General features: G+C 39.1%; 1 protein-coding gene across 3 annotated transcripts in view; it reads right to left on the bottom strand.

Moving 5' to 3' along the window:
• LOC136839293 (ADP-ribosylation factor 6) overlaps positions 1 to 18,070 on the bottom strand; it is a 30,407-nt gene extending 12,337 nt beyond the window's left edge. The window contains exons 1-2 of one of the 3 annotated variants that reach the window (XM_067105182.1): positions 17,273 to 18,070; positions 11,278 to 11,474 (exon numbers count right to left, since the gene is read on the bottom strand). In XM_067105182.1, coding sequence (XP_066961283.1) covers positions 11,278 to 11,463 — 186 coding nt within the window. In that variant the 5' untranslated portion in view covers positions 11,464 to 11,474; positions 17,273 to 18,070. Of the gene's footprint in view, positions 1 to 11,277; positions 11,475 to 16,961; positions 17,186 to 17,272 lie in introns of those variants that run through there. The other 2 variants (XM_067105264.1, XM_067105354.1) reach the window with 2 other exon arrangements.
• Between the last annotated feature and the right edge of the window lie 462 nt (positions 18,071 to 18,532).

The following is an 18,532-nucleotide window of genomic DNA, read 5'->3' as shown; positions in this document are numbered from 1 at the left end:
TTTGATTAACGAAGCACCTTGTTATATAATTAAAATATCCAAATTGAATACCTAATTTGAGTTAAACTTTAACTTTTCTTTATTCATTCGACAATATTTTTTTGTGCAGCCAACCCATAACAATGGTCTATCAAGTGTAAAGTACCAGAGGCGGTGTGAAATTAGTTGATGATCTTAACTTTGTTTACAGAATAGAGAGAAAATATTGTGAAAAAACATATTGGAAATGTGAAAATAAAGAATGGAAAGCTCGAATGCATACCGTGCTGGAAAATGATAATTTATCTATATGTAAAACACCTGGCGAGCATTGCCATCCATCTCATCCATCAAAACCAAAAATGTATGAAGCAAAAACAAAATTGAAATCACTAGCCACTAATTCACAAACTTCTGCACAGTCATTAATTGCAGAAATTTCATCTAGTTAAGAATATAGGTTTCTTGAAAATGGTGAGAACTTTTTATTGTACGATGTAGAGTGGTGAAGATGATCCGGATAGAATTTTAGTATTTGGCACTCAAGCTGGGTTAGAGGACCTTGCTAATAATAAAGATTGGGCTTGTGATGGCACTTTTACATGTAGCCCAGATGTATATTATCAGTTATTCAAGTTACATATCATAAGACATATAAGCGTACCATGTCTTTTTGTTTTGCTATCTAGTAAATCACAAGTAACCTACAGCAGACTTTTTAGCGCCTTGAACGACTTACACCCATAATTAGAGCCTGAGACCTTAATGGTTGATATCGAGAAAACAACCATCAATGCTTTCTGTGATATATTTCCAACAACAAATATAATAGGTTGTTTATTTCATATGGCTAAGAATATCTATCGCCACATTGTGGATATAGGTTTAAAGTCACGCTATCTTACGACGTAGAATTTAACAACAAAATCAAGTGCTTCACTGCATTAGCATTTCTGCAAGTGTGTGATGTTATTGATGGTTTTCCTGAACTAACTGACGATGATGATTTGCCCCAAACATATATAGGGTCATCATTTATTAACCAGGAATATCATAGTGCTATCACATACTGTATGTGAGAGAGAGAGAGAGAGAGAGAGAGAGAGAGAGAGAGAGAGAGAGACTCGACATATCATACATACATATTATGTACACAGGTAAACATAAAAAAAAAACATCAAACTTGACAGACGCAAAACCTGTCCACAAACAAAAACTTCGAAGAGAAAAAGGTCAACACTAAAAGGCTTATCTATCTACTGTGTGATTTAGATCGAGGAGATGCAGTACAAATGAAGAAAATATATATTGATACCTATGCAAGACTTCAGCGGAAAATGCTTCATTACAGTCCAACGCAAAAAACACATTATTTATGAAGCATTGCTTGGAATTTGCACACATTTTAAATTATTTCTTTGTTAATTTGATATATTTTTAGTCTTTTATTTTTTAAATGTTTACTTTTTAATTTCTTTTCTGATGTAAAAAAGACATGGTAAGTAATACTTATAAAAATGAAGTCCTGTCTATACAAAGTTTTTTTTCTATCCTTACCAAAATAAATAAATGTTTGGAACATAATCAAATAATTCACAAATTATAACAAATTATGATAACATTTACAAGGAACAAAAAAAAAAAAAAAAACATGGTACTTCGTTAATCAAAATGTAAAAAACACATATACTTGATAACAAGGTACTTCGCATATTAAATTGGACATTACTCCAAAAGGGACCGTTCAAGATAAGGGTATAAAAAAAAAAAAAATGCAATGAAATTGTCTTACAGCAAAAATCCTATACGGAAAAGTTTCCTACAGTGAAAATTCCTGAGGCGAGTTTTCTTACGGCAAAAATGTTTATGGCGAATGTTTCTTAAACCCTACTGGGCGCTCAGAATGAAGGCTGACATCATAGCCAAAGCTGGTGCAAGGCTATTGTTAGCGGCAAGAGAGCAGGGTGTCAGACGAGCTATGAGCTTGGATGTTGTCTGGCGCTCCTGGAAGACATGGATGTCCGTAAAATTCCTATGGGAAAAGAAAAAATGGATCCATGTCTTGGATGGGTCCCTGTCCTTGACTAAAATCCAAGGAGAAGTGAGCAAACCACTTCTTCCTTGCTTGGGCATGTCAGGAACTTTAAAGATCACGATATCGATGCCAACAAACTAGGTCTCCATGCTTATGCATGAGTTATGCATAGTTTGATAGCCCTTCATGGGATAATTATACAAGGAACACACACATCTCGAAGATGGGACATAGGGCCTGAGATGCTAGCTTCGGAAAGTCGATCCCCAGGTCTAGAAGATGGCGAGAGAAAATTGACTTCCATGTCTTGCAATGGTCTCTGCAATACATCTAAAACAAAAACCTTCAATGATAATCCTCCAGACAGTCTGGAGACTGTCGTGGAAAAATCTGACTACCTTGGATGATCTCTTGAAGTGAGGTTGTCCAAGAACACCCAGTGGGGAAGGATCCTGTAGAGTCTGCCCACAACTGAGCACATTCAGGGACCGTGATACGGGCTAGAATAGGGCTAAGCGGACAACATAACTTGGAGTTAGCACGAAGATTGTGTCGTTCTTTGACTGTGATATAGGGCGTGAAGAGAGGTAGTCCGACGGATCTGTCTATAGCATTAGGTCTGTTGTACATGTTATAGGGATGGTATGGACCACAAAGAGAGGAAAATGAAGATCCCTTGAAGGAGAAAACAGGTCGAGGACAGGTCTGTCCCAGATTCCACAGATCCCCGCAGCCTGGGGATTGACGGTCTCCTTCTGACATCTCAGTACGTCTGATAGGGCTTAGTCCTATGAACCGACCAAGAGACTAGAAGACCCGATTGATCTGTCCACAGAAACTGGTCTCTTCCTATAGAAGTGGTGAGACGTGGGGTAGAGCCTTGCTTAAATAAAACATCAGAACTGTGGTCTAGTCTGAATGGTTACCACAGTCTAGGAGTGCAAAAAGGTCAAAAAGCACTTAAGTTATCTGAAGAAACTTCCAGCTCTATGAGAAGGAACTGAAGGATCCATCTTTCCGGGGAACACACCCAGAAAAAACCCCAGTTCCTGAAGAAGGCTCCCCAACCCATAACTGAGACATTGAAAAGAAATCTAGGACTAGGTTCACGGATGAAGGAACTTCCTTTCCAAAAGACTAAGTTCAGACGACTATACGAACAAGGGCTCCAGAGAAAACTTGTGCTGTCAGGAGGCCGACATGTCGCAAGGACAAGGATGGCTGCTTCCTGCATCTCCAAAATCCATTCAATAGCCATGAAGATTAAAGGAAGAGGCTATCTGGTTCGCCCTCTATCCGCTGTGGGCATTGCTTTGCATTGGTGATCATGCACTCTCAGCCAAAAGGCAAACTTGTAGAATGACGTGCAGAACCACAGACAACCGTACAAAGAAGCTGCTAAATCTGCAGACTTTTATGACAGCCAGGAGAAAATGTCAAAATCCTCTTTAACACTTAGTGTGGACTCAACGATACCCTCGTAAACCTTGCATTAGATCTATCCAGTCTGGCCAGCATTTCGTGGGCACCAGAGGTAGCGTAGGCTCACTACTAATGTCCCAGGCATGAAGACGGGAATGAGGGTAAAACTCTCAGGCCGTCTGAAAACAGAGATTCTTGGCAGACAGAAAAACTCAAAAATCCGAGAGATTCTTTAGGTTGACAGGAGGATTCTGGCCAGTGTTCCTGATGTCAATCCAGGAAAAATAACACTTCCAACAATCTTGGCAGGGAAGTCTAGATCCGACAAGGTACTAGAGTGAGCGAAGACAAAAGTCATTGTCTTGTTCCTTTTAAATGAAAGCCAATTTTCCAACCTTGACAGATGCTTGGATGACGAGGAAATAGCCCAGAGGGAGATTCCTTCAGCAACTCTGACCCAGAAGTCTTGTCCGGAAGTAGACTTGGTCCCTGCTCAATGGTAACTGGTGCACAAGACAGGACAACAGTGTGTTCTTAAAATTCAGGCGCTGAACCAAAGAGGAACTAGCACCGGACACAGCAGGTTGGCACTTGGAACCCTCGGATCCCACTGTACACTTCGAGACACTTGCATCCGTCAGATCCCACTGGCCACTTGCATCCGTCAGTTTCCACTGGCCACTTGCATCCGTCAGATCCCACTGGGCACTTGCATCCGTCAGTTCCCACTGGGCACTTGCATCCGTCAGATCCCACTGGGCACTTGCATCCGTCAGATCCCACTGGGCACTTGCATCCGTCAGATCCCACTGGGCACTTGCATCCGTCAGATCCCACTGGGCACTTGCATCCGTCAGATCCCACTGGGCACTTGCATCCGTCAGATCCCACTGGGCACTTGCATCCGTCAGATCCCACTGGGCACTTGCATCCGTCAGATCCCACTGGGCACTTGCATCCGTCAGATCCCACTGGGCACTTGCATCCGTCAGATCCCACTGGGCACTTGCATCCGCCAGATCCCACTGGGCACTTGCATCCGCCAGATCCCACTAGACTTGGATCCATCAGATCCCACTTGATTTGGATCCAACAAATCTCACTGTACAATTGGATACATCAGATCCTGCTGGATGCTTGGATCCATCAGATCCCACTGGCCACTTGGATCCGACAGACCCCACTGGATGCTTGGAGCCAGCAGATCCCTCTGTATGCTTTGATCTCAGTGGACGGTTTGGACACTGGGCGCTTGGACTCCGTCCGCTCTGACACTGCTAGGCAATCAGCTTGAAACAGCATTTGGCGCCAATAGTGGCGCTCCACAAGATACTCCCAAAAACGTCAACAACACCCCGTCTACACTGGGATCCATGTCTGTCCACACTGGAACCTGGAACAACACCGCTGATGCTTCTTACATACAGTATATTGGCATCCGTAACTGTTCACACTGGGATCTGTATCACTAGAGGACAAAAAAAGCACATCCCTATGGGCGCCTTTCCAACGGCTATCCATCAAGACCTGAGGACAGCAGGACCGACTGAGGAGTAACTACCTGGGGGGCCAAAAACCCTTCGGATCCCCATGCACCGACAGTATGCCACCTCCCAGGTATAGGGGAGTCTGACAGGGACTGGGTTTATGAGATCCAATAGGGCTGGATAGCCACATCCTCCACTACACACCCGGTAAGATTTCCAGTGGCTGTCTGTCGATACCTGGGACTGGCAACAGGCTCGACCAAGGGGGCGACTACCCGTGTGTAACCCCCGACCTCCCTGGGACTTTTAGTATGCCTCCTCCCAGGTTTAGGGGAGTTTGACAGGGACACTCTGTCTAGGAGCATCGGGGGACGAGTAGACACCACCTCCACTGCACAACACTTCACTATTTCAAGGTTAACTTCTGTTACCCTAAACACAAGACTGGCAATGGCATGGGAAGGAAAAAAAAAAAAAAAAAGAGAGAGAGAGAAATGGATGGGGAAAGTAATAAGTATACCTTAGTTTAACCAGACCACTGAGCTGATTAACAGCTCTCCTAGGGCTGGCCCGAAGGATTAGATTTCTTTTACATGGCTAAGAACCAACTGGTTACCTAGCAACGGGACCTACAGCTTATTGTGGAATCCAAACCACATTACGACAAGAAATGAGTTTTTATCACCAGAAATACATTCCTCTAACTCTTCATTGGCCAGTCGGAGAATCAAACGCTGGGCCAGCAGTGTGCTAGCTGAGAACTATACCCACCACTCTGAGGAATAAATGGATGGGGAGTAGGCGCCATTCTACATTTGGATCCCTGGGCCGCTCTGATCCACTGGGCGCTTTGATCCGCTGGGCGCTTGGATCCACTGGGCGCTCGGATCCCACTGATCGCTCGTATCTCACTGAGCAGTTTGCTGGGTGCTGGGTGCTCCCAGGTGTAAATGGCGCCAAGCAACCAGGCGTCAAATGAGCTAATAGCTCGTAAGCTAAGAAATCCGGAGCTGGTAAAGCGTTGCTGGGCGTTTGGAGCCGATCCTCGGCTGTCAAGAACAATTCTTTCGAAAGCCCAGCACAACCAAAATAAGCACAATTCTCTCCTACTACGTTCTGCCCTTACACTTTTTCAGTTCTTTGCAAAGGAAAGTGTAATAACATGACTTTAAATATTTCTTGAAGTACACAGAGTACCATCATGCAGACAAATCTCAACTCCTAACAAGCATTATTTGAGACATGGAGATACAGTATATCATTATCGGCCCTGTATCAAATGCAATGTTTACGTTTTATTTCGCTACTCGATATATATGGTAGTGAATGCAAGTTTGCTTTATCACACTACTCTGCAACACTTTACATCACGTTAATCAGCAACACTTTACAGTACATTATTACATTACTTGTCGTACAGGTGAGTAAAACCAAAGATGTAATTTCACTACTATAGCCTAGAAAAAATCAGTTCAGCAGCGACCGTAAATATCGGTTCGGCAACGAAGCAATGTTTATAATACAGTACACCCCTCGGCAAATTAGTTAAACAATTAACTGCAATTTTCACTGTAAAAGCAAAAACTGATATACCAGACTCCATTTAGTTAACAACAAAACAAGGAAAAAACTCATCCTGAAAGTTTTCGGCTGAGGCTACTCAACTTTCGGCTTGAGCACCGAAGGCCGGTTAATAACCAGCGAAAAAAGAAAAGCTGCAGCCAACACCTGATGTGTTAATAACACCAGACGTCGCAGAAACAGACTGAGGATTCTCTGCTAAGTCGTTCCTAACTATCTTGTTAGGGGGCGAGACTAGTCACCTACACAGAACATTGGTGTCGCTACCACGAAATTTGAATTTAAGCTACTGCAAATAAGCGAAACTAATAGCTATGTAATTACTTGGTAAGTTACTTATATAAAATGATCACACACTATGCGGAAACCTGGAATGGTTCCCTACCATAAATTCAACAAACCTTTTACATACTAAAATAAGGTGGAGCTAAAGAGGGAGTCACAGTGCTATCTAAAGCATAACAGAGGAAAAGCCACAGACTGAGTAAGGATAACTACAGACGAAGGACCTGGAGGAGGAGGAGCTCTGACAGGGTTATGACCTGACCTAACTATTTGCTTTCGCAATCTATCTGCTTCCATTCTCTTCCTATAACTAACAAACTAAAGCATTAAGTTCTTCAGAAATCCCTACATTCCTCACATCTATTCTCAAGATAACACTATACAATTGTAACCAGTACAGACAGTGTGTGTGTCTACCTCAAAATTCAGCATCCTGCTAACAGTACATAATCATTCCTACATAACCTGATGTTCTTAAGACGTGATTCCAGTGGAAGGCATCTTAGGAAAATAAAGGTACAGTACAATGAAAACAGGCAACAGCCAGAACCATGAAATACCAATAATCACCTATACACAATGGCAACAAGAATTCTGACATGAGCTAAAACATTCAGAACACACCTGGTAGCGAATAGGTATACAAGACAGTCATCCATGTCAGCCAAACAATCTTTTTTTTGTTTGAATGCCGACTCACCTATTGGCATGGAGATATAAGCTAATCTGTAACAGTAGGTAGATTCATCCCAAATAATTATAATATAGCTGTAAGTATGACTGCTGCTGTTTTTACATTTCAAACAAGATTCAGTCTTTTCTTGAGGCTGAGTAACTATATGTAGAGTGTAGTCCAGTTCTAAGTACTGTAATTTTAAGTCAAACTGCTGAACTGTTTCCCTGTTATTTGAAAATAATTTGGTACTTTTAACTTTACAAAGTGCTAATCTAGAGTGACTTATCATTAAGGATATGCTTATCTACACTGTTGGTGCTACTATCCATTTCAAAATTTCTTCCTAATGTTAATTCCACAAGTATTATTTTATTGTTTCCTACATATAGAAGTGCAGGTTGTAATGACCAAGCAAAGATTTAATTAATTTTCCAATAATCCCCACCATGTCTGACATAGGGGTGCTGCTGGAAATAACCAATAAATGAATTCCTCTAATTTTTTTCTGTTTTGGGGACACACTGTGTGTTGATTCACATATTCGTAGGGCAATTGTGGCTAGTTTCTGTAATGTATTCTGCACTTTTTTGGATCTTCTATTCAGTGTATCTAGTTATTTTCTGAATGAACGCCTGGTTATTTCTGATTATGCGCCAAACCATCAAGAACACTTAATTTACATGGGTGGTTACATAAGGGATAGACTTATGAGGCATTGCAACAAACTTTGTTTTGAATACTTGGTGCTTTATGCTCTTCTGATATGATACGGAACTCTTCTGATCTGACAAGGAGTTTCCTATAAGTTCTTTAGATTATATTGTGTGGTGCATGTAGGTATGCTGTTTTGAAGATCCCTTCAATATACTGTACTGAAAATTGATCACTGCTCTAAGGATCATTGCACGCATTCCAATCAAATCTGTCCATAATATAGGATGATTCACATTGTCATGTCAATTTTTCAAGGGGTCTATGAGCTTTGGAGAAATATACAATATGTACATTTCTCTAGAGCAAAAATCTTACTTTGTATCTTCTCTCATCAAGAACATGAAATTGCCTGTGCCTTTATTTACCATTCAAATATGCACTAAATGCATATAATTGATCAATGACAATGTTTGAATTATTATATCATGATATAGGTTATGATAGCAATGATCTATAGGGTGGTATAATGAAGAGGCAAGAATTGTGCAGTCCAGTGGGAACTGTGGCTCCAAACTGAACTGAGCTTCATTCTCACCAGTTATTAGTAACAGCTGTTGAAAAAAAAAAGGCCTCATCAGAGTACAAATAAATGTGAAATCATTAATTATTTCATGAGTTTTATGGCCAAGATTTCACATTCAGGTATTTCAGAAACTGTTCCATGATTTTAGCTCAGTATTCTGGTTAAACTTGACTCAACAAATATCCCTGAAGTTATGTGACCTTTTATATTAAGTATTTACAAATATGCATTCCACAGAACCATTGTGGCATATTACTGGTATTCCACCAAGAAAAGCAATACACAATATCCTTGAGTAACTGTGTTCTGCCTATCCTTCAACTACCATAGCTTTGGAGTGATGACCGCCAATAGTAAAGGTAGGGTTTAATCATTTTCAACCTTACAGTTACACTTGCAACATTCATTTGACCTCTTTTCCAAATGAAATTTTTTGCTATCCAACTATTAGAACTATCTTGGGAAGGGAGAGAGAGAAAGGAAAGTAAAAAAAATAATGCCCCAAGATCTGCTTTACACAAATGGAAGAGTGGAAAGAAGCAATGACAACTGAAAACCAACATAAGCATAAAGCATATAGTCACACAAGAGGAGGCAAAGCAAAAACTCAAGTGAGGCAAAGGGCAATCCTGCTGTGCAAAAGATGTAGGGGCAAACTGAGTCACACGTTATACTGTTTTAAGTAACATGGTGTCACTAGAGATTTCTCAAATTGTAAATTATAAATGATGAAATGTTTCCAAATGACCAAAACTAATGACAATTTGGGAATGGAGGAAGGATCCTGCTGTGGTGAAAGGGTAAGCATCAGATACAGCAACTAGGATGATTGATGTTATTAGTATATGTTAAATAAGATAACCCAATTAGCACCACAAAAAATTTCTCTCTATAATGAAACAATTGCAAAATGTTTACGATGGACTAAGATGTATCAAGCACTGAAGAATCTACTTGGAGATTATACGAACATTGAATTTATGAAAAGCAATTAGCAACTGGAAATAAATATTTGTCAAAGAAAGGAGACCCGAGTAATGGTGGAAACTGGAGATGTATCAAAATTACCAGTCTTCATCAAAAACCAAAGGCAAAACGAAACTCATAATATAGAATGCGGTGACATTTTTCTGCAAGACAAAAAAATACAGCAAGGTGTTGAATTCTGCCATTATCTTACGCCTTACACAGAGTGAAAAACTTTTTGATAAGGTTAGCAGAGAAATGCTTCGTAAGATTCCGAGAGGTTACCAGCCTTCTAAAAAATGATAAATGCTTGATAAAAATACTGAATCAAAGTATCGAGTATTGTGCAAAATGCTGATGGTCAGCTATTTCCAAAATTTCATCCAATGGTGAAGTATTGCAAGAAAATGTCTTCTCTCTCCTTATTGCATCATGGATTTTATTATATGTAAAACAATTGGAGACAAGAGAGAGAGTGAATAGTATGGTTTGATTTAGGTATCTAGTGGATCTTAATTATGCATAAGAATTTGTACTGCAAAAATGAAGCATATAAAATTTGCAATACTTAACTGAATGAAGCATATAGCAAAAGCTGTTAGCCTTAAAACCAATATTTCTAAATCAGATTTGTGGGAAAAAACATACTGGAGTAGAAGGTTGGACATTGTGAAATCATTACATCAACAATGCCATATTTAGGTACTTTGGCACAGTTATAAGAAATGATGGATCTCTTGAAAATGAATTTGCAGCAAGATCAGTGACAAACCCAGCTATGAGTATAGGCCCAATGCTTTACAAGGTGCTGGGGATGCTAGTATATGGCTTTTACTACTCTGACAATGAAAGTCTTGAAGAAATGTAATTAAAGATTCATACCTGAAATGCAGTAACAACTCATACTAAAAATGAGGGCAAAAAATCACAAAAACTGAAAGGAACACACAAGCAATAATGAGAGTTGAACACCAAACAAAAGAAGATGCAATTCACTGGACAATACTGAAAACAAGTTCTCATCTTCAATAAGTACAACTTTTCTGAACTTTGCCACCTGCCCCAAGAATAAGGATTCTGCGACTTTTCTATATTAAAACAATTTCACAATGGCGATGTTTCACAACTTTGCCATCTACCTTAAGGTGGGATATGAGACCATACAGGAAAAAAATCCAATTCTTTAGTGTAAATCATTCTTTAGAACTTTACCATCTGCCTCAAGAATAAGGCATCTGAGACCTTACAAGATAAAAACTGAAGATTATTTGGTGCAAATCCTTCTTCAGAGCTTTGCCCTTTGCCTCATGAATAGGGCTTCTAAAACCTAACATGGAAAAAATCCTCAGTCTTTGATGCAAATCCTTCTTCAGACTGAAATAAGTACGAGGATGTGACATGGCACCAAAATTATTAAGTAAGCTTCAAAAGACCTATGACAATCTCTGCTGACTTGTAACCATAACTAAAATGGCAGAACTCAACACACAAGCCAGACTTACACAAGTGGGTTTAGTACAGAATGAATCAAGTGTTTACAGTGATACTTACTAATACTGCATATCACATTCACACATTTGTACAAAATCAATATAAAATATAAACTTACCCAAACATTAAATTTGACATTCTTGTATGCAACGGTCTCTACATTAAAGCCAACAGTTGGTATCGTGGTTACGGAATGACCCAGTTTTAACTTGTATAGAATTGTTGTCTTTCCTGCCGCATCAAGCCCCAACATCAAAATTCGTATCTCCTTATTGCCAAAGATCTTGCTCAATAATTTGCCCATTCTGCCTCACCCTGTCAAGATAAAAACAAACATAAGATTCAATCCCAAACATGGTTAAATTTGCTAGGTATAATACTAAAAAAATAAATTACCACTAATCTAAACTAAGTCAAACAAAACTGTATTAACTAAAAAAATTTAGGTTATCAAATACTGTTCACTAACTATGCAAATCAAGAAACATTCCAGTACTTTGAGATACAGTACATACACTGAATATCAAGTCTCCAGGAACAGCAAAGGAACAATGAACTGGTAAATCTCTGACCTTAATACACACCAATATGCAATACTCAATAACAGCGCATATTAGTTCCCAAATACTGAGGCAAAATCATAACATTTAGACATGTACTATAATTGCAGTAGTACAGTTACCATATCTAGTCAACAAACAGGGCATTATTGCTAATAACCCACAACAAATCAACAGGTGATGTTTACAAGAAATGTTTTATCAAAATAAAAATGCAATACAAATAATTTCGTGAGAATTTTAACAAAAATTAAACAAGATAAAAATTTCAGATGTATAATTCACATAAAACATGGTGGGTTAATTTTTCAAATATGAAAAATATATCATTTAATATAACTCCCCTTAAGGGGATAAGATACCACAACAATATTACTAAGGATAAAAGCAGCACATCTTGTCAAACTTTCCTAATTCTAGTTTTCACACATTCCAAGGATACAAAAATTGTGGCGAAACTTTAGCAGCATAAATTCAAAGAGCAATTCAAAGAGCAATTAAAAGCAACCATTTGCCATTACCAACCAACATACAAAAACTTGCTTTCACAACAAATAGTGCTTTCAAACATACAATGGTTACAGAGCTTCTACTCTACCTTCAAACATCAAAAATATTGAAAATCATCAGCTGGGCAAAGTAAAAAAAAAAAAAAAAATAAAATAAAAATAAAAAATTTCACTCATTTTCACTGCAACTTTGTAAAAAATTAAATATCTTTAGCTGTCAATCATTAATAAGCAGAATCAAATCTCCCCACTCAGGTCACTGCAGGTATTTAACAGCCTATCAGCAACATAAAAACAAACCAAAAGTCAAATTAAATCAAACTTCTCAGCCTTATTTGTAAACAATATAGGCCTAAGCCTACACAAGAACTTTTGTCATCTTTATCTTACATTCAAAAACTTTACAATCACAACATCTCAGTCCAGTCCAACATCTAACATACCACTGGCAGTCTGTCAAAATTAATTACTGTAATAATATGTTGGAGGACTTTAGCTACATATCTTCTGGCCTGTCTGAAGTATAATATGTCTAACAACCATACCGGCCTATAATTAGAAAACATATGTATTAATTCAAATGGTACCGATACTAAAGTGGATTTTTTAAAAGTGAAATAATTTTTAAATTAAATCATACCATACAACCTTAATTTGGACATGTAGCCAACCACACAACAGCATGGAATTACTGTGCAGCAAGTCTATTCAAAGTACATGCTTCGATCATGCTGGCAGGAATTATATAAAAGTTTCATATTTTAAAATAATGGATATAAAAACTATGAATTCTCATCAAAATTACACAGTGCACTACTTGTTACAGCATATACTGTAGTTCTGAAAGTGCCCACCTCCTGACAATTGTGGGACAGATTACTCAACATGACATTAATATGCATATAAAACCCAATGTTAGTTAAATTTCATTAGTCATTTTAAAACATCGATGTCTTAAAACATCTATGTTTTAAACAGCTGCTCCTACGTTCTGTTGGAAACAACAGCAAACATTTTAGAACTGCTACAGTTTCTTTTTTCAATGAGAAATAACATCTAATTCATTAAAATGTTTATTCAAGATTGTTTTAAAAACAAACTGGGTAATCATATAAATAACTGATGAAGAAAAATGGACCTAATCCATACATTTGTGAAAACTGGCCTTGGGAAAAATGCTTTTGCTTTACCTAAGCAGTAGGTAAAACTACTGGGATGTTAAGTCTGAATACAAACAACTACATACACTTGACTAATGAAAATCCTTAAGGACCTGGCAGAAATTTTTTTAACAGACTCTGGCAATCAGCTATCACTGGGTTGTCTACAAAGTAATAAACTGTAGCAGGAAGGTAAGTGATGATGTAACGGAGTTCTTCTTCAGTTCAAAATGGATTTTGTCAAAACAGCATATGACTCCATGCAAGCAAGAAGGAAAATGAGACCAAAATAGTGGGTGCAATCACAGCTAATCCAGCATTTGATCAACATACAATTTCATAAGAAATATTAAATCCTGCAAAATCACACCGAAATGTTTTTAAATTACTAAAGACGTCAATGGTACTGAAAAAGTGAGGGCTTGTAGAGTATTTCTGGACTAATTAAAATGAGCACTTCAACATAAGTAACACTTGTTCACATTACATCCACTGGCCATCACTACTGTAAGTAAACTGATGCAACAATTTTTTTTAGCTCATCTGTGCACACCTGAAGACCCAAGCAAGTTGCAATTTCATGACAGTCGCTATGGAAACAAAAAATATGCTAGCAATACTCTAAGCACAAATATGGATCAATGTTCAATCACAGGGAAACAAAAAATACTTAAAACAAGATAACAAATAAGCATGCAACTAGCTATTCTAGTTATGAATGTTTTACTTAATGATGCTCTATAAAAAATTAAGAATTACACATACCTATGACCATAATCTAGTACTTGGAAGAGATAAAACACAAAAGAATGAAAAATCCATGCACCTTGCTACAACCACTGCTACTGGGTAGTTATTGAAGCAAGACCTGAACAGCCTATATAATGATATAGACAGCAATGAACCCTGTGTTTACAAGCATGTCAAATACCATCACTCCTAGTTTTTAAGACAAGACAAACACCACCATACACTGCATAAAAGCCCAAACAAAACAAGATAAAGGCTAACGGAAATCAGATGAAGGATCTTAAACTTCAAGGTAATCCGGCTATTCGAGAGGTTGCTTCAAGACTTAAAATTATATGATGAAAGACTATCAAATACACAGGGGAATCTCAAGACCTAATCACTCAATATGGAAGACCAAACAATTCATTAAGCTTTACCAAATGGAAAATTGGGGTCATTTCATATAGTAAATCATACAGTTTGTATACATTTGTGAGCAGCTCAAAAACTGTTATGTCAGTAAATGCAAAAACTAACTGGCTAAAAGCTACCAGCACAGATGAAACGTCTTCAATGCAACCACCTACAAAAAGAACCTTTTTACCATTTTACTTCTGTAAATCTGTTTTCATATACTCATTTGGAAGCCGTAGCTTGTCTTGAAACATGACTCAATCTAATATGTTCCAGTGAACAGCAATGCACAGTCCATTTAAACAAATGCTTCCAAAAGTGTCTAAATAACCAACCTATAAAACACCTAGGCTAGTGGACTAAGCTAAATATAGGATAGGCCTAGCAAATAATCTCCAACTACTCTGTTAAGTTGCTGTAGGCTTATCAGAGTAATTTTGCCAACAAACAGGTTTACCTAGTCCTGTTCACACTAATAGATAACATTTCTTTAGAAATACACAAAATGTTTTTAACCCGAGAAATATTTTCTCCCAATTGTTTCTTTGGGTGAATTAAACATCGCTGGTCTTCATCTGTTAATGAAACACTTGAGTTTTGCTTCATACACAACTGGCACACCCAACCAAAATTAAAGAAATTTCCAGAAATAAAAATAAAAATGTGAAAACACACGACAACTATAACGCACCAAGGAAATGGGTGGGGCTGCTAAAACACCCAACCAAACCTGAATCTGAGCAACAATCATTCAGGTATCAAAAATGCATCCAATTAATTCAAATTCATAACATAGCAAATACATGGCTTTATAATAACTTGCAAAGATAATGCAAACATCAAAATACTGTATATACTGTAAATACCCATATCATAACTGGTTAAGAATTTGCAATGTGTTAAAACTGGTTACTTTGGGGAAGAGCTCTGTACATATATTGTATATGAAATGAATTTTTTAATGAAAAAATTAGAAGAGTTTATATGATGAAGTGGAGACGAGATAACCAAGGTAGTAAATTTCTCACCTGTACTGCATCAAAAAGGCTCTATCCTCTCTTGTTATTGTTCATTCAAAAAATTTCATTAATAAATAACATCTCTGAGCAGAACTCTTCCTTAGAGTTACTTAAAACTTAAAATTTTACCAACTAGGCAAACCTGCCTTAAACATCATCAAACTAGGCCTATGAAACAACTAGGGTAAAACTGCCGACTACTACAGCGCCCCTCTAATTCAAACTATGAATTTACATGAAAAATGGATGCCATGTTTAGTACCAGCTCCTTGGGGATGAACATAAAAATATGACACTAAATATCATAAACACAAACAAAAACCCTAAACAAACAAAAACATAAGTAAAATGCAATAAATATTACAGTCGCTGACTAGTGCGAACCAGGACGCAGTGGTAGTCTCAGTTAGGCTATTCCAAAACTAGAATCACCTGCATTCTGACAACAATAATCTTAACCTAAGTTTGGCCTACAAAAAAATAGGGGTAATCCAACAGTTTAGGGTCCAAATTCACTGCAATACATAAAGTCAAGATCAGCTGAGAGATTCATCAAGTATTTAATAAATTATGGAAAAATGAAAAAATGAGCAGTTTATCGGCTTACAGAAGCAGAGATTGTAAAAAAAAAAAAATGGGAATAAAGGGGGAACGTAAATAAGGAAAAACATGTTTTTGGGGATACAGACACAGAATTTTGAAAAAAATGTAAAACTCCGCTTCTGTGAGCAGATCAACTGCTCATTTATTCAGATTTATCAAAAAATGGCTGCTGAGGAGCAAGAGCCCATACCAGGTTCCTACCTGGTTCCTGGTCTCTTAAGCGCTCACTCCACAAACACAGCTGTGGACACACTATACTATTCGCATGAGGTGCAGAGCTTTACTGCCGTTTTTCTTTTACAATCTCTGCTTCCGCAAGCAAATAATCTGCTCATTTTCAGCAAATACAATTCTGTTTGCAGACCTGTCAAAAGAAGAAACTGAATATAGGAAAGAAAACGTGAAACACTCACAAGGGAGCAGTGAATCTGGACCCCCTAAAACTGTAGGATTACCAAGGTAAGTTTACTTTGGGCTTAGGCCTTCAAACCACTTTAAATGACATTTCAAGACCTGCACGAAGATAGGCCTACTGTTTGGAACACCCAGCCAGCTAATTCACAGCGTGTGCATTGACTACATGCTGACCGAGCCTACAAACCTGGGCTATGTCTAACCTTCAGCCCTACAGCTTTACCTAGGCCTAGCTAGCCTATACATTAGGCCTAACATACCTACTCTGAATGGGCTAAAAGCCTCCACAGGGGCCTAGGCCCATTCAAAACTGAGCTAGTGAATAGGCCTAAAGCCATTCAAACTTGAACTGGGGTTAGGCTAAAGTAGCACACAGGTTGGTCAGCCTAACCTGGCAGAAGGGAAGGCTACAGCCTACAGCCTAAGGGCGGCCTGCCCACAATCTGTCCAATATCTTCCCCCGTCCGTCCAGAGACCCACCACAGGGGAAAGTCTAACGAAGTCTAACGCCCAGGGGCAACCCCAAGCAGGATTCGACCCCTAACAAAACCGAGACCCTGGCCCCTTTTTTTATCAGAAATTTCGCCGAAAAGGATCAGTGACAAGGGAAAGGGAAAGCCGACAGCGAGAGAGAGAGAGAGAGGCAGAGAGAGAGAGAAAGAGAGAGAGAGAGAGAGTGAGAGAGGCGAAGCCTGGCCTTACCTTAACATGTAGCAGATGATTTAGGGGAGAGTTGGGAAAAATGTAGGAAATGTGGCGGTGGAATTCGGTGTCTCCGCGATATTCAATCTCCTTTCGACTTCTTCCTCATCGTCATCATCATCGTCCCGTTGGTGTCAGCGGTTGGAGGGGTCTCTCTCTCTCTCTCTCTCTCTCTCTCTCTTTCTCACTCTCTCCCTCTCTCTCTCACTGTCTCTCACTCACTCACTCCTCCTCCTCCCAAAAGTTAAATCATAAACAAAGTAGTTCCCCCACCCTAAGCTGGGCGATTTCCCTGGCACGCTCCTTATTTCCGGGCCCAGGGGCACTTCCTTGGCATCCCTGGAGGGCGATGCGAGTGTTCGGGGACGTGGCGACACTCCTGACGAAGGAGAACCGTTGAAAATTTGACGTATAATATATCCTTCCGCTCGTCGCCACTAACCGGGTCAAAAGACGAACACGATGCACAACCAACCATTCACTCCTCTACTCCCGACCCCCTCCCCCGCAAAGATCCCCCCGGTGGTACCACCACCGCAGCCGCTGCTACGGCTACGACCACCACTATCACCTGTCACCTCCTCCACCGCCTTCTTTCCTTCCCTTTTTCGCATTTAACGGCATTCCCTAGCTATTGAGCCCTTCGTTACATTATCGAAGGTGACGTGGATGCCTCGACAGACAGCGTGGCGACGGAAGAAGTTGCTGTAATATTGTGCAATGTCAGTAAATTTGTTTTGGAAATACCGAAGTGGTGATATCATCCTTCATTCCTCTTACCGAAAGGGCTGTCACAGTCGTTTAGCTAATGACTCATGTTTAGTGCCCATGGGCAGAGGTCACAGGTCTGAGCAACGGGATGGGTCTTTTCACCTTCGAAGGTCTCTAATGAATGATACCTTAGCTTTATCCCTAGTCCTTGACCCTATTGCCCTTGTGGGTGACAGAAGGAACACCTGTTCCCATTTCCCGCTCGAGTACTCCGCTCAAGTAATTGACCTTTCAAGACAACGCCTCGTTTCGGCATTTCTTCAACTTTCTCTTCGACATAAGTTATTTCTTTCACATTTCTACGCAAGAACATACTCCCAGGTTTCCATCAGTCAAATGTCATATACAACTCGGAGCTAGAAATAGCTGGAAAATGTTCCCATGCACGTTAACGGGACTCCATGCTGCATTTTAAAGACCAGCCTTTCTCCTTAACCTTTAAAAGTCTTAACAAATAAATTTTAAAGCTCTGACAAATGAAAAATAGCT

The sequence above is a fragment of the Macrobrachium rosenbergii genome, chromosome 1, assembly GCF_040412425.1.
Source record: "Macrobrachium rosenbergii isolate ZJJX-2024 chromosome 1, ASM4041242v1, whole genome shotgun sequence".
Classification (NCBI taxonomy): domain Eukaryota; kingdom Metazoa; phylum Arthropoda; class Malacostraca; order Decapoda; family Palaemonidae; genus Macrobrachium; species Macrobrachium rosenbergii.
Note: the sequence above shows the minus strand (reverse complement) of the source record. Positions and strands in the feature narration are given on the sequence as shown.